The sequence below is a fragment of the Elephas maximus genome, chromosome 2 (assembly GCF_024166365.1).
Source record: "Elephas maximus indicus isolate mEleMax1 chromosome 2, mEleMax1 primary haplotype, whole genome shotgun sequence".
Lineage (NCBI taxonomy): Eukaryota > Metazoa > Chordata > Mammalia > Proboscidea > Elephantidae > Elephas > Elephas maximus.
In genome coordinates, this window is record NC_064820.1 from 80185521 (window position 1) to 80199894 (window position 14374).

General features: G+C 41.8%; 1 protein-coding gene across 12 annotated transcripts in view; it reads left to right on the forward strand.

Moving 5' to 3' along the window:
• Nucleotides 1–14374, forward strand: part of ANKDD1B (ankyrin repeat and death domain containing 1B) — an 80922-nt gene that overhangs the window by 18075 nt on the left and 48473 nt on the right. For 10 of the 12 annotated variants that reach the window (XM_049866019.1, XM_049866047.1, XM_049865994.1 and 7 more), the window contains 3 exons: nt 35–133; nt 6894–6992; nt 7102–7206. In XM_049866019.1, the coding sequence (XP_049721976.1) occupies nt 35–133; nt 6894–6992; nt 7102–7206 (303 nt within the window). The remainder of the gene's footprint in view (nt 1–34; nt 134–6893; nt 6993–7101; nt 7207–14374) is intronic. The other 2 variants (XM_049866028.1, XM_049866056.1) reach the window with 2 other exon arrangements.

Genomic DNA, 14374 nt, shown 5'->3' on the forward strand with positions numbered 1-14374 from the left:
TTATCATACTAAAACACTAATTATGTTTCCTCAGATGAACCGCACAGCCCTGCACTTTGCAGTGGGGAGGAATCACTTATCTGCGGTGGATTTCCTGCTTAATCACAAGGCCAGGGTGGATGTTGCTGATAAGGTGAGCCCACCTTCCTTTGGTAGAATTTGTTGGCACATAACCAATCTAAGTCTTCCAGCTATGGAGGAAAAATCTAATCACATCAGATGTCTTTTCTTTATACACACACAAAATCTTTATGTTGGCAGTTTTCATTTTGGAATGGTCTATCTGAAGACATAGTATATGCAAAGAGCCCTGGTGACACAGTGATTAAGCACTTGGCTGCTGACCAAAAGGTCAGCAGTTCAAATCCACCAGCCGCTCTGGGGAGAAAGATGTAACAGTCTGCTTCCATGAAAGAATTACAGCCTTGGGAACCCTATGGGGCAATTCTACTCTGTCGTTTAGGATCCGTATGTGTCAGAATTGACTCGAGGGCAATGAGTTGGGTATATGCTTTGTATTTGGTGACTAAAGTGCTTACTCATTACCCCTAGGGCTTGGGCTTTACTTATTTTCCCATATTGACCTTATGGCTTATAGCATGTATTTGTAAGATGGTTGTCCAGATTATGATCTCTAACACGGAAGACAGAAGCTAACTGGCCCTAGGGTGAGTAAATCTTGACTTTGCCCCATGAAATTTGATAATAAATAAGGCTTATTAAACACATACTATGTACCAGGCAGTAGTCTTAAGACTTTGACATTTAGCCCTCCCAATCTTGTGAGAGGAGTATTATTATAATAACAACATACAGATGAGAAACCTGAAACAGAGAGAGGTTAAAGATAGTACATCTAAGAAGAGGAGGAGCCAGGATTTGAAACTAGCTTATCCGATTCTGGAGTCCCTGTGTGGCACAAATGATAAAGTGCTCGGCTGCTCACCAAAAAGGTTAGAAGTTTGAATCCACCAAGAGGCACCTCGAAAGAAAGACCTGGCAGTGTACTTCTGAAAGGTCATAGCCGTTGAAGACCCTATGGAGCACAGTTCTACTCTGAAACACATGGGGTCAGCATGAGTCAGAATTGACTCAGTGACAACTGGCTTGTTATTGTTTGGTTTGTCTGATTCCAGAGACTGAGCTGTTGGCCATGAATCAGCTTAGCTATTTGTCTACCTAGATATCAAAACCCACTCTGAAGATTTACCACCTACTTTTCCCACCTTCATTTAATACTTCACTGTGGAACAAGGAAACCACTCGGGCTGGAGAGATCCAACATCATACTTATAATCTCCAGTTGGAGAAGAAGATGATGGCTCTTAAAGTCAAATTGTTTGGAAGATTCTCACAGAGCTAGCCTATTTTCTTTCTGGACTGTCACATCCTGGAGGGTAATGTTCAGCTTTGCTTTAGCTTTATGTCTCACAGGGCCTGGGCTTAGTAAATGTATGCAAAATGAATGAATGAGATCAGCTCAAACCAGTCAGTCATCTTGTTGGTTTTGTCTGCAGTCATAGACATGGCATAGATTTGACAATGATGAGTTTCTCAGTGTTTGACCAGTGGGACACGTCCCTCCTTGTCTTTTTTTTCCCCCCTTCTGGTATTGGTAAGCAAGTAGATTGAATGATGTGTAACAGAAGCAGAATGGCACCAATATTTTCAATACCATTTGACATCAATGTTGCTTTAGTTTTCAGAGCTTTTACATTGCTATTCAGATCTTTTCCACATGTGCACCATCCGGGAACCAGTCCAAAAACCTGGGCAGTGGTCTACCCTGCAGTATTCCAGTTCTCAAAGCCTTTGTTATACTGTTTGGGGCCATATCCATGGGCAGCTCGAGGGCGAGCCCAAGAATACACATGCAACTTTATGGGATCCCTTTCTTGAGCTCCCTCCTCTCCATGATCATCTCCTCCACGCTCTCCAGCTCCCAGAATCCCCTTCCTTTATTACTGGCTCTCTGGCTAGAAAGCCCAAGGTGTGGTCTCCCAACCTGGCTGTGTATTTACCACAGTTTGGTTGGCTTCTAGCACCAAGTGGTGGGAGGGTAGAGAGAGAGAAAAAAGCAACAGGATTTCCTCTCACACTCTTCTGACCACAGTTCCCCTGATCCAGGAAAAGGATTCCCCTTTGTCAGAGCTGTAAGTGCCTGCTTGGCCACTGCTGCTCTCCCTGCTATCTTGGGGTTGCTGCTGTGGGAGCAGGACTAGCCTTGGGGCAAGGACAAAAGAGAAAACAAAAGAGGATCTCTTCCATTTTCTCTGTCCTGTAAGGGCCCCCATTATACTCCTTAGATGGGAGAGAGAGGGCTTCTCTTGTCACTCTTTCTGTCTGTACCAGGGCCCAGGTTCATGATTCATACTGCCTTTGAGTCCAAGCTGGAAGGTATGGAAGCAAAAACAGGAAACTCACTGCCAGATTCTTCACGTATTGAGTTCTGGTTTCCTTCCCTAATCCCCCTGCTGCCATTTACTTTTCGTCCTGAGATAGCTGCTCCATTCATTCTGTCCAAAGATTTTAGTTACATTTGGATGGTGAGACAGGGTAGAGTGTGCTTACTCCATCTTTAATAACCACAGCCCAAATCTTATACTATATAAGTCAAGAGGATCATACAGCAAATATCTGTATATCCATTGCTCAGATTGAATAGCATCTTTTCTTTTCAAGAACATAGCTGTGGATTGTTGTATTCCTAATATATTAAATACAGTACTGGTTTATATGTCATAGTGTTTTAAGTCAGTCATTCCCAAAATGATGGAAAGATGTTTTACCAACTTTGAGGCTTTTCCAAAATATGTATATTTTCCAAAATATATAAAAAATATAAATATATATTTACCCTATATCTGAAGTACCAGTTGCCATTGCCATCAAGTTGTTTCTGACTCATGGTGACATTAACACACTTGGATGCTAACTGAAAGGTTGGAAGTTTGAATCCACCCAGAGGCACCTCAGAAGAAAGACCTGGGAATCTACTTCTGTAAAATCAGCCATTGAAAACTCTCTGGAGCACAGCTCTACTCTGACACACACAGGATTGCCATGAGTTGAATCGACCTGAAGGCAACTTTTTTTTTTTTTCTTTAATATCTGAATTATGATTTTGCTAGCGTCAGCCTCTCTTAACTTTGCCTTGTGAGACTGAAATATTGTCAGGTGGGAAATATAGTAATTCCTAATGTATATCACTTCCGTGTCTTGAAAGTTCCTTCACCAAGTTAAGTATTTTTATGGCTAATTTAATTATTCACAGTGCAGTAGTACATAAATAATAAAGTGATTTTACAATTCAAGCAATGCCATATCTGGTGAGATCCAACAGCTTCTTTATCTGGGTGATGAGTTCTGAGTTTGACTTGGGAGTATACGCCAAGATGGCAAATTGTTTGTATTCGTTCTAATACGTATTTGCAAAGAACCAACAACAGAACCCCTTCACAATCAACACTTATTAAGTGCTTGTTGTGGATAAAGCTCAATGCCAGCCACTGGGGATTCAAGTAGGTGTTAAGTCCTATTGCTACCCAAGGTGTGGTCCTGGGACCAGAAGCATCAGTATTCTGGGAGCTTGTTAGAAATGCAGAATCTTGTGCCCCACTCTGGACGTTTTGAATCAGAATCTGTGATTTAACAAGATCCTCAGCTGATTGTGTTTGAGAAACACTGGTAGGAAATATAGTCCCTACTTTGAGGGGCCTACAATCTATCTGGGAAGCAGGGAAAGAGACTGTAACAGATTAGGATCACTCAAGGCATTGCATGTTAAACACCAAATGCCTAGTCCAGCTTCTGTGGGTCTCCAGGTTCAAAGGGGTCTGCCTCCCTGAATGCTGGGAAGAGGCAGACTAGACAAATGAAGGCACTTACAAAGGATCCCAGGTAGGAGTGGAGGTGGTACTCAGAGAATAATGCCAAGCATCCGTTCTAGGAGCTTCTGGCCTCTGGGAAGCCCCTTGAAAGTCATTGGCCTTCTCACCTATGAGCAGACTGGTAGTAACAGGTCATTAGTGCCTATCAGGCATTTTACACTTTACAGAGCATTTGTGTGCCAGCTATGAGTGTAAACCATGACCTGTGCTCTGAAACAGTCCCAAGTGTGTGAGCATCGACTTCAGAAGACATTGCTTTCTGAGGGTTCTGGGGAATTTACATCTGTGAGCAGTGATTCATTGCCTCCAAGGGACGGTGGCTCCACTCCAAATTTAGAGTTTTAGAGATGCAAGTTGTTTGCAGATTGAATTCCTGGCTTTTTAGATTTTATAATCAGTGTTTGAATTTTAAAATGTTGGCTGCTTTGAAATTAGGAAGGATCTCTTAGGGAAAGGAAAAGTAGAGTTCATACCAAAATGTGATTAATCACCTGTCCCAAATATTCTGGCCTCTGTTTTTTTTTTTTTTTTTTAGTTTTGTGTTTTAGGTGAAAGTTTACGGCACAAATTACAGCAAAATTTATACACAAATTGTTTTGTGACATTGGTTGCAATCCCCACAATGATGTGTCAGCACCCTTTCCCTTTCCCTTTCTACCCTGGGTCCCCTGCGTCTATTAATCTAGTTTTCCTGTCCCTTGCTGCCTTCTCGTCCTGCTTTTGGGCGAGTGTTGCCCATTTGCTCTCGTATACTTGATTGAACTTAAGAAACACATTAATCACATGTGTTATTGTTTGTTTCATAGTCCTGTCTAATCTTTGGCTGAAAGGTGGGCTTTGGAGTGGCTTCTGTTCTGAGTTAGCAGGGTGTCCAGGGGCCATAGTTTCTGGGAGACTCCAGTCTCTGTCAGACCAGTACGTCTAGTCTTTTGTATGTGTGTGTGTGACTTTAAATTTTGTTCTACATTTTTCTCCCGCTCTGTCCTGGCCTGCAGAGAACATTGGTGTACAAGTGTCTTTGTTGGGTATATTCCTAGGAATTGCTGGATCATATGGTCGTACCATTTTTAGTTTTCTGAGGAACTGCCATGCTGTTTTCCACAAGGGCTGTACCATTTTGCATTCCCATGAGCAATGGATAAGGGTTCCAATTTCCCCACATTCTTGCCGACATTTGTTATTTTCTGGTTTATTATTATTATTTTTTTAATCTTAGCCATCCTAGTGGAAGTGAAATGGTAACTCATTGTGGTTTTGTATTTGCATCTCTCTGATGACTAATTACATCTTTTCATGTGTTTGGTGGCCATTTGAATGTCCTCTTTGGTGAAATGTCTATTCAAGTCATTTGCCCATTTTGTGATTTGGTTATTTGTCTATTTGTCAAAGTTTTATTGTATATATTTTGGTTAGTAGATTCTTGTCAGCTATATGGTTTCCAAAGATATTCTCTCAGTCAATAGCTTGTGTTTTCAGTTTTTTGGTAAAGTCTTTTGATGAACAAAAGTTTTTAATTTTTATGATGTCCCATTTATTTATTTGTCTTTTGCTGTTTGTGATTTTGTTATAATATTGGATAATCCATTCTTGAAAGCTAGGCCTGACAGCATTGCCCCTGGTAGTTCTTCTAAGAATTTTATGGTTTTAGTTTTCACATTTAGGTCCTTAATTGATTTTGAATTTGTACAACACATATTTTGTGTGGACACAATTTAATCCATAACAACCTCTCAGTTAAGACAATCAAAAATTGCCTCCAGTTGAGGACCACCAATTTAGAGTCACCCCTCAATAATGGGGGACTTGCTATTTTATCTCTCCAAACCTGAACTCTACTGAGAATAAGAGAACGTATTAATTCCATTTCTGGAGCAGCCAAAATAAATGCCAAGATTATACACCTAACAAATAGAAGTGCCCCCATAGACCTTCTTTCCTTGTTTATCTACTCATAAAGTATACATCAAGCAAACTGGTTTCCCAGATTGCGAACATAGCGTATTAGGAGAGGCAAATATGGTGTGATGGGGGGCTTGCTTTTGGAAGGTACTTTTGTGGAGGTAAGGCGCCCTGGTGGCACAGTGGTTAAACACTCAGCTGATAACCAAAAAGTTGGCAGTTCGAACACACCAGCAACTTCAGGGGAGAAAAGACCTGGTGATCTGCTCCCGTAAAGATTATAGCCTTGTAAACCCTAGAGACAGTTCTATTTTGTCCAGTAGGGGTGCTATGAGGTAGAACTGACTCAGCCATGTTTTTTTGTGTGTGAAGTTAATGCTGTATGTGTATGGTAGGTGTCTTAGTCATCTAGTGCTGCTATAACAGAAATACCACAAGTGGCTGGGTTTAACAATGAGAAATTTATTTCTTCACAGCAAAGTAGGCTGAAAGTCCAAATTTGGGGTGTTGGCTCCAGAGGAAGGCTTTCTCTCTCTGTTGGCCTACTCATCAATCTTCCCCAGGTCTAGGAGCTCCCCTGTGCAGGGACTCCAGGTCCAAACAACACGCTCTGTTCTGGAGCTGCTTTCTTAGTGGTGTGAGGTCCTCCACTCTCTGCTTGCTTCCCTTGTAAGATAAAAGGTGGTACAGGCCATACCCTAGAGAAACTCCCTTTACAGTGGATCAGGAATGTGACCTTAATAAGGGTGTTACAATCCCACCCTAATCCTCTTTAACATAAAATTACAATCACAAAATGGAGGACAACCACACAATACTGGGAATCATGGCCTAACCAAGTTGGCACATATTTTGGGGGGGCACAATTCAATCCATGACAGTGTGACATAGAATTTCAATTTTATTTTTTTCCAGATAAAGAACCACTGTGTCTGCATCACTTATTAAATCATCCCACCCAGAATTGAAATATCACCTTGACTAAATATTAAATTCTCTCTATATTCCTTAGTTTTTAACAGTCTAGTATTAGCTTGGCCTTGGCTGAGATAGTGTGCTGTGGCTTATCCAAGTGAGGAATTCTCTCTTCTCTTCTCGGTGAAGCACGGCTTGATGGTAATTCACCTTGCAGCCTGGTCTGGAAGCCTTGAGATCATGCTCATGCTAGTGAAAGCTGGTGTGGACCAGAGAGCCAAGAATCAGGTAGGCACGTGGGTCACACCTGGAGGTAAGCTCTCACTCCACCAGCACAGGAATGCAGAGGCTCTGAGGACACTGTGTAAGTACCTCACCCTCCCCTGGTTCTCTTCAGGATGGAATGAATGCCCTCCACTTTGCAGCTCAGAGCAATAGCGTGCGAATCGCTGAGTACCTCATTCAAGATCTGCACCTGAAGGACCTAAACCAGCCTGATGAGGTGGGTTTCCAGTGGTAGAACAGGTCTCTCATGTACCACACCCTACAAAAGTGGTGGAGCTGCCCAAGCAGCCAGCACAGACAGACCTGGTCCTGTAGCCAGATGCTCCATCACTGTGGGGGGCCACACAGCGGAAGGGAAGTGGTGGTGCTAGCAGTGGCCCTAGCCCCTGCCTGTGGGGAGGACAGGAAGCATTGATGAAGCACCCATATTTCTTCTCCCTCTCTACGCCCTCCTCCTGGCAGGGGTGCGATGGTATTCACACCCCCTTTCATCTTCCTCTTCTTCCTCTGACTGGAAGCAGGCTGTACAGAACCATAGGCCCAAATGACAATCTTAAAATTAAGGTGGGTTCAGAGACATATGAGGAATGAGCAAAAAAAATTAGTCCACTGCTTTATCTAAGGAGAGAAGAATCTCTGACTCTCGTTTAAATCCTGTAACAAAACTGTGGATTGATCAATGGAACAGACAAAGTCTACTCTTTCTGAGATTTGTGAGTTGGGGTCAGGTGCATTGGCCAGCCACCACACCCACCCATCAACTTATCGTACTATGGTGGCTTGCATGTTGCTATGATGCTGGAAGTTATGCCACTGGTATTTCAAATATCTGCAGGGTCACCCATGGTGGACAGACTTCAGCGGAGCTTTCAGACTAAGACAGACTAGGTTGAAAGGCCTGGTGATCTACTTCTGAAAATCAGCCAATGAAAACCTTATGGGTCACATATAGTGCTGAAATATATGAACATACCAACAATCTTCAGGATGGTGCAGGACTGGGCTATGTTTCATTCTGTTATATGTAAGGTCACCATGAGTTTGAGTCAACTCGATGATGGCAACTAACAACAACGTTGGCTAAAGCTAGTTAGAGCTCGTATCAGGAACTCAGGGTCTATTAATTCATCATGGGAGTTCCCATATGTATTTGTTTAGAAAGGTATTGTGGAGTTCATGGAATGTGTTTGATGGAAAGGATCCCTTCTCCTTCCAAGAACCACTCTCTTGCCTAGTTTGTCATCAACAGTAAATGATTGAGAACAGCTGTGAGATTACCAAACAGGGTTCCTAAAATCCTTCTCTTTGGCTTAGAGGGAACTCCAAAAGCTAACAAGGAATGCTTTACTGGGAAGAGGCCTTAATAATAAAATGGATTTAATTAGGCCTAGGAGAGTTTGGGGAGCCCTGGTAGTGCAGTGGTTAAGACCTCAAGCTGCTAACCAAAATGTGAGCAGTTCAAATCCACCAGCTGCTCCTTGGAAATTCTATGGGGCAGTTCTACTTTGTCCTATAGGGTTGCAATGAGTTGGAATTGACTCAACGGCAACATGTTTGGTTTTTAGTTTTTGGTTTAGGAGAGTTTGGGTGAGGATAGTAGAGATGGAGTACCGTGGGAAATCTTACTGAAGTTTCTCCTGACTCCATAGCTCTAGAAATCACTGTGATCTTTCCATGGGAAAATGATTAGAGCAGCCAGGAGTAGTTATGGGCGGAGTACTTTAGGTATCTTGGATCTACATGTAAACTTTCATCTAGTGATAAAAAATAAGTACTCAGACTAAAATGTTTAGGGGCCTGGGGAATAGAAGGAAGGGCCTCAGAGGCAATTCATATATTGATAGACTATAAGAATCTTGTGGTATAAAGTTATGTTGGTTTCAGCTAACGATATGATAAAAACTTTGATTGGATTCAAAGGAATATATGAGAAGTCTCTGGAGATCAAAATGCTAAGAAGCTTCTCTTTTTGGAGGGTGGAAATAATGAGCATGAGGGTATTGAGAAGACGTTTATGTTTTTATTAGACCTGAGGCCAACATTTAACAGCCTTAGATTTAATCAAAACTATTGGCTCCAGTGGAAACCCTGGTGGTGTAGTGGCTAAGTGCTACGACTGCTAACCAAAGGATTGGCAGTTTGAATCCACCAGGTGCTCCTTGGAAACTGTATGGGTCAGTTCTACTCTGTCCTATAGGGTCGCTATGAGTCAGAATTGACTCGTCAGCAGTGGGTTTGGTTTTTGATTTATTGGCTCCAGTGTGTCAAGAGAGAACTAATCCAGCGCCTCCCACCCACATCAGCACCAGGACATCATAGTCAACGCACTGCTCTTTTCAGCACTTCTTACTCATGGCAAATATTTTTGTTCCCTCTGAAACCTCTAGTTATTCAGGGACCTTTCCATTATGCTGGGGTTCTACTTAAAATCCTAATTGCCGGGTGAGGAGAAATGCCATGCGGTGTAGACATGCACCTGAGGCATTGTGGGCCTTGTGCTGTGTTCTGTCCAGCAGCCTCTCCTCACCTGTGTTACTTTTTGTTTTATAGGCCTGTCTAATCTTTGTCTGTAAAGTGGGCTTTGGGAATAGTTTCAGTTCTGGGTTAGCAGAGCGTCTAGGAGCCATAGCTTCAGGGGATCGTTTAGTCTCTGCCAGACCAGTAAGTCTGGTCTTTTTACATAATTTTGAATGCGGTTCTATATTTCTCTCCTGCTGTGTCTTGGACTGTCTGTTGTGATCCCTGTCAGGACAGTCATTGGTGGTAGCTACCCACCATCTAGTTCTGGTCTCAGGCTGGTGGAGTCTCTGGTTCATGTGGTCCTTTAGCGTTTTGGACTAATATTTTCCTTGTTTCTTCATTCATTTTCTTCATTCTCCTTTGCTCTGAGTAGAATGGAACCAATAGATGTATCTTAGATGGCTGCTTGCAGGCTTTTAAGACTCCACATACTACTCACCAAAATGGGATGTAGAACATTTTCTTCATAAACTATGTTATGCCAGTTGACCTGGATGTCCCCCAAGACTATGGTCCCCAGACCCCAGCCCCAGCTACTTGGTCCCTTAAAGTGTTTAGATGTGTCTAGGAAACTTCCATGTTTTTGCTTCCTTTTGATATATTTATAAGATATAGATTACATAATAGATTACTTTTTAATGTCCTTATTTTGTGTAATTTGGTGCTTACTGTTTTTTTTCCTTGATGATAATACGTTAAAAAGGCATCCGGAGGTTAAAGTAGTTGCTGTTTTCTTGGAGAGGAACGATGTTTTCATCTGTAATAACTGTGTCTTTTCTCATAACCTCCCATTTCTTATCAGCTGAGGTTTCTTTGTGGGTGGATCCTCTATTTGTTTAGCTATGCAGAAGTGCAAAGCTTTGTAGCACTGGGTAAAAAAGCAAGGTCATTTCAAAGTTGAACAGATCCTTGATACTTCTAGTATCTAAGAACATTTGTCCCCAGATAGCTAATAAATATGGATTGGCTTCAATTTTTACTGTTGCAAGTGACAAAAATCCAGTTCAAACAAGGTTAAGCAATAAGAGGTAGTTTACTTTTGCACTCAACTAGCAACCTAAGATTGGAGGTTCAAACCCACCCAGTGGCACTGTGGAAGAAAGACCCGGTGATCGTCTTCTGTAAAGATTACAGCCAAGAAGACCCTATGGAGCAGCTCTAGTCTGACACACATGGGGTCACCATGAGTCTGAATCTACTTGATGGCAATAGGTCTGGTTTCGATTTTTTAACTAAAGAGTTCAATAGTATACTAGCTTCAGGCATGGCTGGATTCAGCTCTTTTTCTTTCTCCAACACTTGGCTGTCTGTATGTTGGCATTATTCGTAAGTATACTGCCTGTGTGGTAGGAAAGATGGCTGCTACAGCCTCAAGTTGATATCCTTATGGATTTTGATCTGTGAGAAAGAAAATCTCTCTCTCATCAAATGTTCATATATAAATCTCAGGTATGAGTCTGTCTGGCCCTGATTGAATGATGTGCCCAATCCTGAACCAGTCACTGTGACCGATATGCTGCCTTTTAATATGTGACTAGTATGGGTAAGATTATTACTTCATAGAGCAGAAGGCAGGCAGGTAAGCTGTGGCAATGGACAGCACTAAATGGCAGGAGGATGGGTTCTCCAAGGGAAAACCAAAGTGCCATTACTAAAAGAAAGATAAACATGGATGCAAAGGCAACAAATGTCCATTATAGGGCACAACACCCTCATGTATTATTTATAATCTCTGTAGACAAAAGGCTAACAACACCTCTTTTCCTTCTGTGTGAGAATTTAAACTTTGGCTAACTTTCTGCCTTTGTGTCCCTGTAAACCAGATACAAATAAAATATTGGCTATGTTACTAAGAAGCATTGCTTATGATAGATAAGACCCCTAATTGGTAAATTGCATCTAGGCTGGGAGGAAATACAGATGAACTATAAATACCAGGGGGAAGCCAACTGAGCTGTCAGTTAGCCGGGGAAGGGAGCAAAGAGAATAGCTCCTAGACAGCTACATGGAATGTAGTTTGAGGAGGAACAGCTGATGGTGATAAGCTGTGGTTCATGTCCTGTGTCTTCTGAGTCGACTAGGGCCAAGTGTAGCCTGTGGTAATTTTGTGAATCTGAATGTTTAGTTCATTCAATACCTGCGTTGGTATTGTGGTCACTCTCATAATTCTGCAAGATAGGACAGTTTCTTCAAGGAAACTCTGCTAGTGAAAGGTGACAGAAATTCAACTCAGACTACTCTCAGGGGAGAAAAAAAAAAAAAAAGGAACAAATTGACTCATTCAGTTGAAAAATCCAGGCATGGATAGCTTCAGGCATGTCTGAATCTAGGAGCTCAAAAGATGTCACCAGAGCTGTTTATCTATTTTTCAGCTCTATTTTCCTCTGTTCTGGCTTCATTCTTAGGCAGATACTTCTTAGCAGGTGGTGAAGAGGGCTGCTCACAGTTTAGCTGGTGACCTAGAATAACAATAGAATGTGCCAGAAAGAAATCCCATGATTGACTCTGGTTGCTGTGGCTTGTCATGTGACCACCCCTGAACCAAACACTGCGGCCAAGGGTTGAATGGCAAGAGACGCAGGAACCTATACTTAACAGTGCCACTAAGTGGGCGAGGGGCCATTCTTCAGTGGAAAAGATGCTGGGCAGAAAACAGGTAACAAGTATTCTTTTCTCCTGTTCCAGTGCATTAGCAACCTTTAAAGGCCCTTTTCCTGATTTGTTGTCACCTGCCTCCCCATCCACAAACGCTTGTTCCTGCATACGGTTTCCAAGGAGCGCCTGGTGGATTCGAACTGTCGACGTTTTGGTTAGCAGCTGTAGCTCTTAACCACCACACCACCAGAGTTTCCTGCTGTGTTATATACACCATATATCACCAGAACTCAATTGCTGTATTATAATTACTTGCTTTTGTGTCTGTCTTCCCTACTGGACTCTGCTGTCCTTGAGGAAATGGCAATATATTTTTCATCTTGGCCACTTTATTGCTTAGCACAATACCTGGCATATACTCAATAATTGTTGAATAAATAAATGAATGAATGATTTATAAGGGTATGTGACCAAATGTTTTAATCTAATATAAATCAAAATCTTTCATTTCAGTTTCAAGATTTGTTTATATGGACCTTTATCTGTGGTCACCATATGCAGGTATTTGTATAAATCGCACACAATAATTTTTGGTCTATCATTTCTGAAGAGTTGCTCATGGCTTATGGCTCATGGTCGTTCATGGTTATAAGTCAAGCACCTATTGCTCTTCAATAAGTAGGCAAACTGTGGCCCGGAGCAGTCTCTGTTTCTTTTTCCCTTTCTTAGTCACTTAATGAAACTGAAGGGAGTCAAGCTTTCAAACTTTGATGGGTTGGGTATGTATACCACATTGGCAATGTATCTGGTCAAAGAACGACAAACTAGGTGAATTTTTTGGTTCCAATTTGTTTCCAAGTTGTGAATGCAAAACCCCATAGAACTGATCCCTGCAGACTTTATGTGTGTGTGTGCAATTTATTTTTTCAGTGTTTTCCCTTCCTATTCCCTCCAGTTAGTGTTATTGGGGAGTAGTGAGCTGTTATCTCAAGTTAACAGTGACCATGATCTTTTCATTACCCTATGTTAGTGGGAGATCAGGTGGGAAATCTCAGATTTAGGAACCTTCTTATAAAGAGGCTCGTACCTTTTTTTCACATTAGCAACATCTTGCTAAGCTGTAGTTATAACATGCCAAGCCAATTTATGAGAGTTTTCTTCTCTTTAATTGTAAAAATACTCCTCAGTGAAAGATTAAACAGGCCCGTGGAACAAAACAAGACTAAAGGGGCACACCAGCTCTGCGGTGGGGACTGGAAGGTAGGAGGGAACAGGAAAGCTGGTAATAGGGAATCCCGGGTTGAGAAGGGAGAGTGTTGACAGGTTGTGGGGTTGTTAACCAATGTCACACAACAATGTATGTACTAACTGTTTGATGAGAAACTATTTTGTTCTGTAAACCATCATCTAAAGTTCAATAAAAAAAAAAAAAAAAACTGTAGGTGGGGCCCAAGCAGTGGTAGGCCTAGAAAGCTCTGCAGGTGATTCTAAGGTACAGCCAGCACTGAGAACCACTAGCTTAGGCTAATAGTGTTTCTGCACTTAGGGCTTGGCACATTGCCACCCTGAACAACACTGGGCTCCGCTAGGAGAAAAAAAGAAAGAAAAATACTCCTGCCTCCATTTTGCCACCCCAACTTCTTTTTCATCCTTTTAAATATCTTGAGTTAGACGATTAAATTTTCTATGGGTCTTTCACTTTTCTTGATGACATTTTGGCTACTGCAAATGCAGTCTCCACTGATTACATGAAAAGTTGAAGAAATTATCATAATGAGAAAATTCTATGTTTGAACTTCCCTTTTTAACAAATCACACCTAAACACTCCCTCTTGGCTATGTTCTCTAAATAGTGCCTCATTTCTTCATTCCATTTCATATAGACCTATTTTCAAGAGTTTTTGTGCTGACTCTTGGTGGACCTTGGAGAGAAATATATGAGCAGGGAAGGCCTAAAAAGAATCAGCAGATAAAATGTCATGTCTGATTATAAGATCTTGAGAAATAGTATAAACTGAGAAGAACACATACTTTTGTGGTTAAAGGTGGGGAGGGAGGGAGGGTGGGAGAGGGTTATTTACTGATTAGTTAGTAGATAAGAACTACTTTAGGTGAAGGGAAGGACAATACTCAGTACACAGAAGGTCAGCTCAACTGGACTGGACCAAAAGCAAAGAAGTTTCTGGGATAAAATGAATGCTTCAAAGGTCAGCGAAGCAAGGGCGGGGGTTTGGGGACTATGGCTTAAGGGGACTTCTAAGTCAATTGGC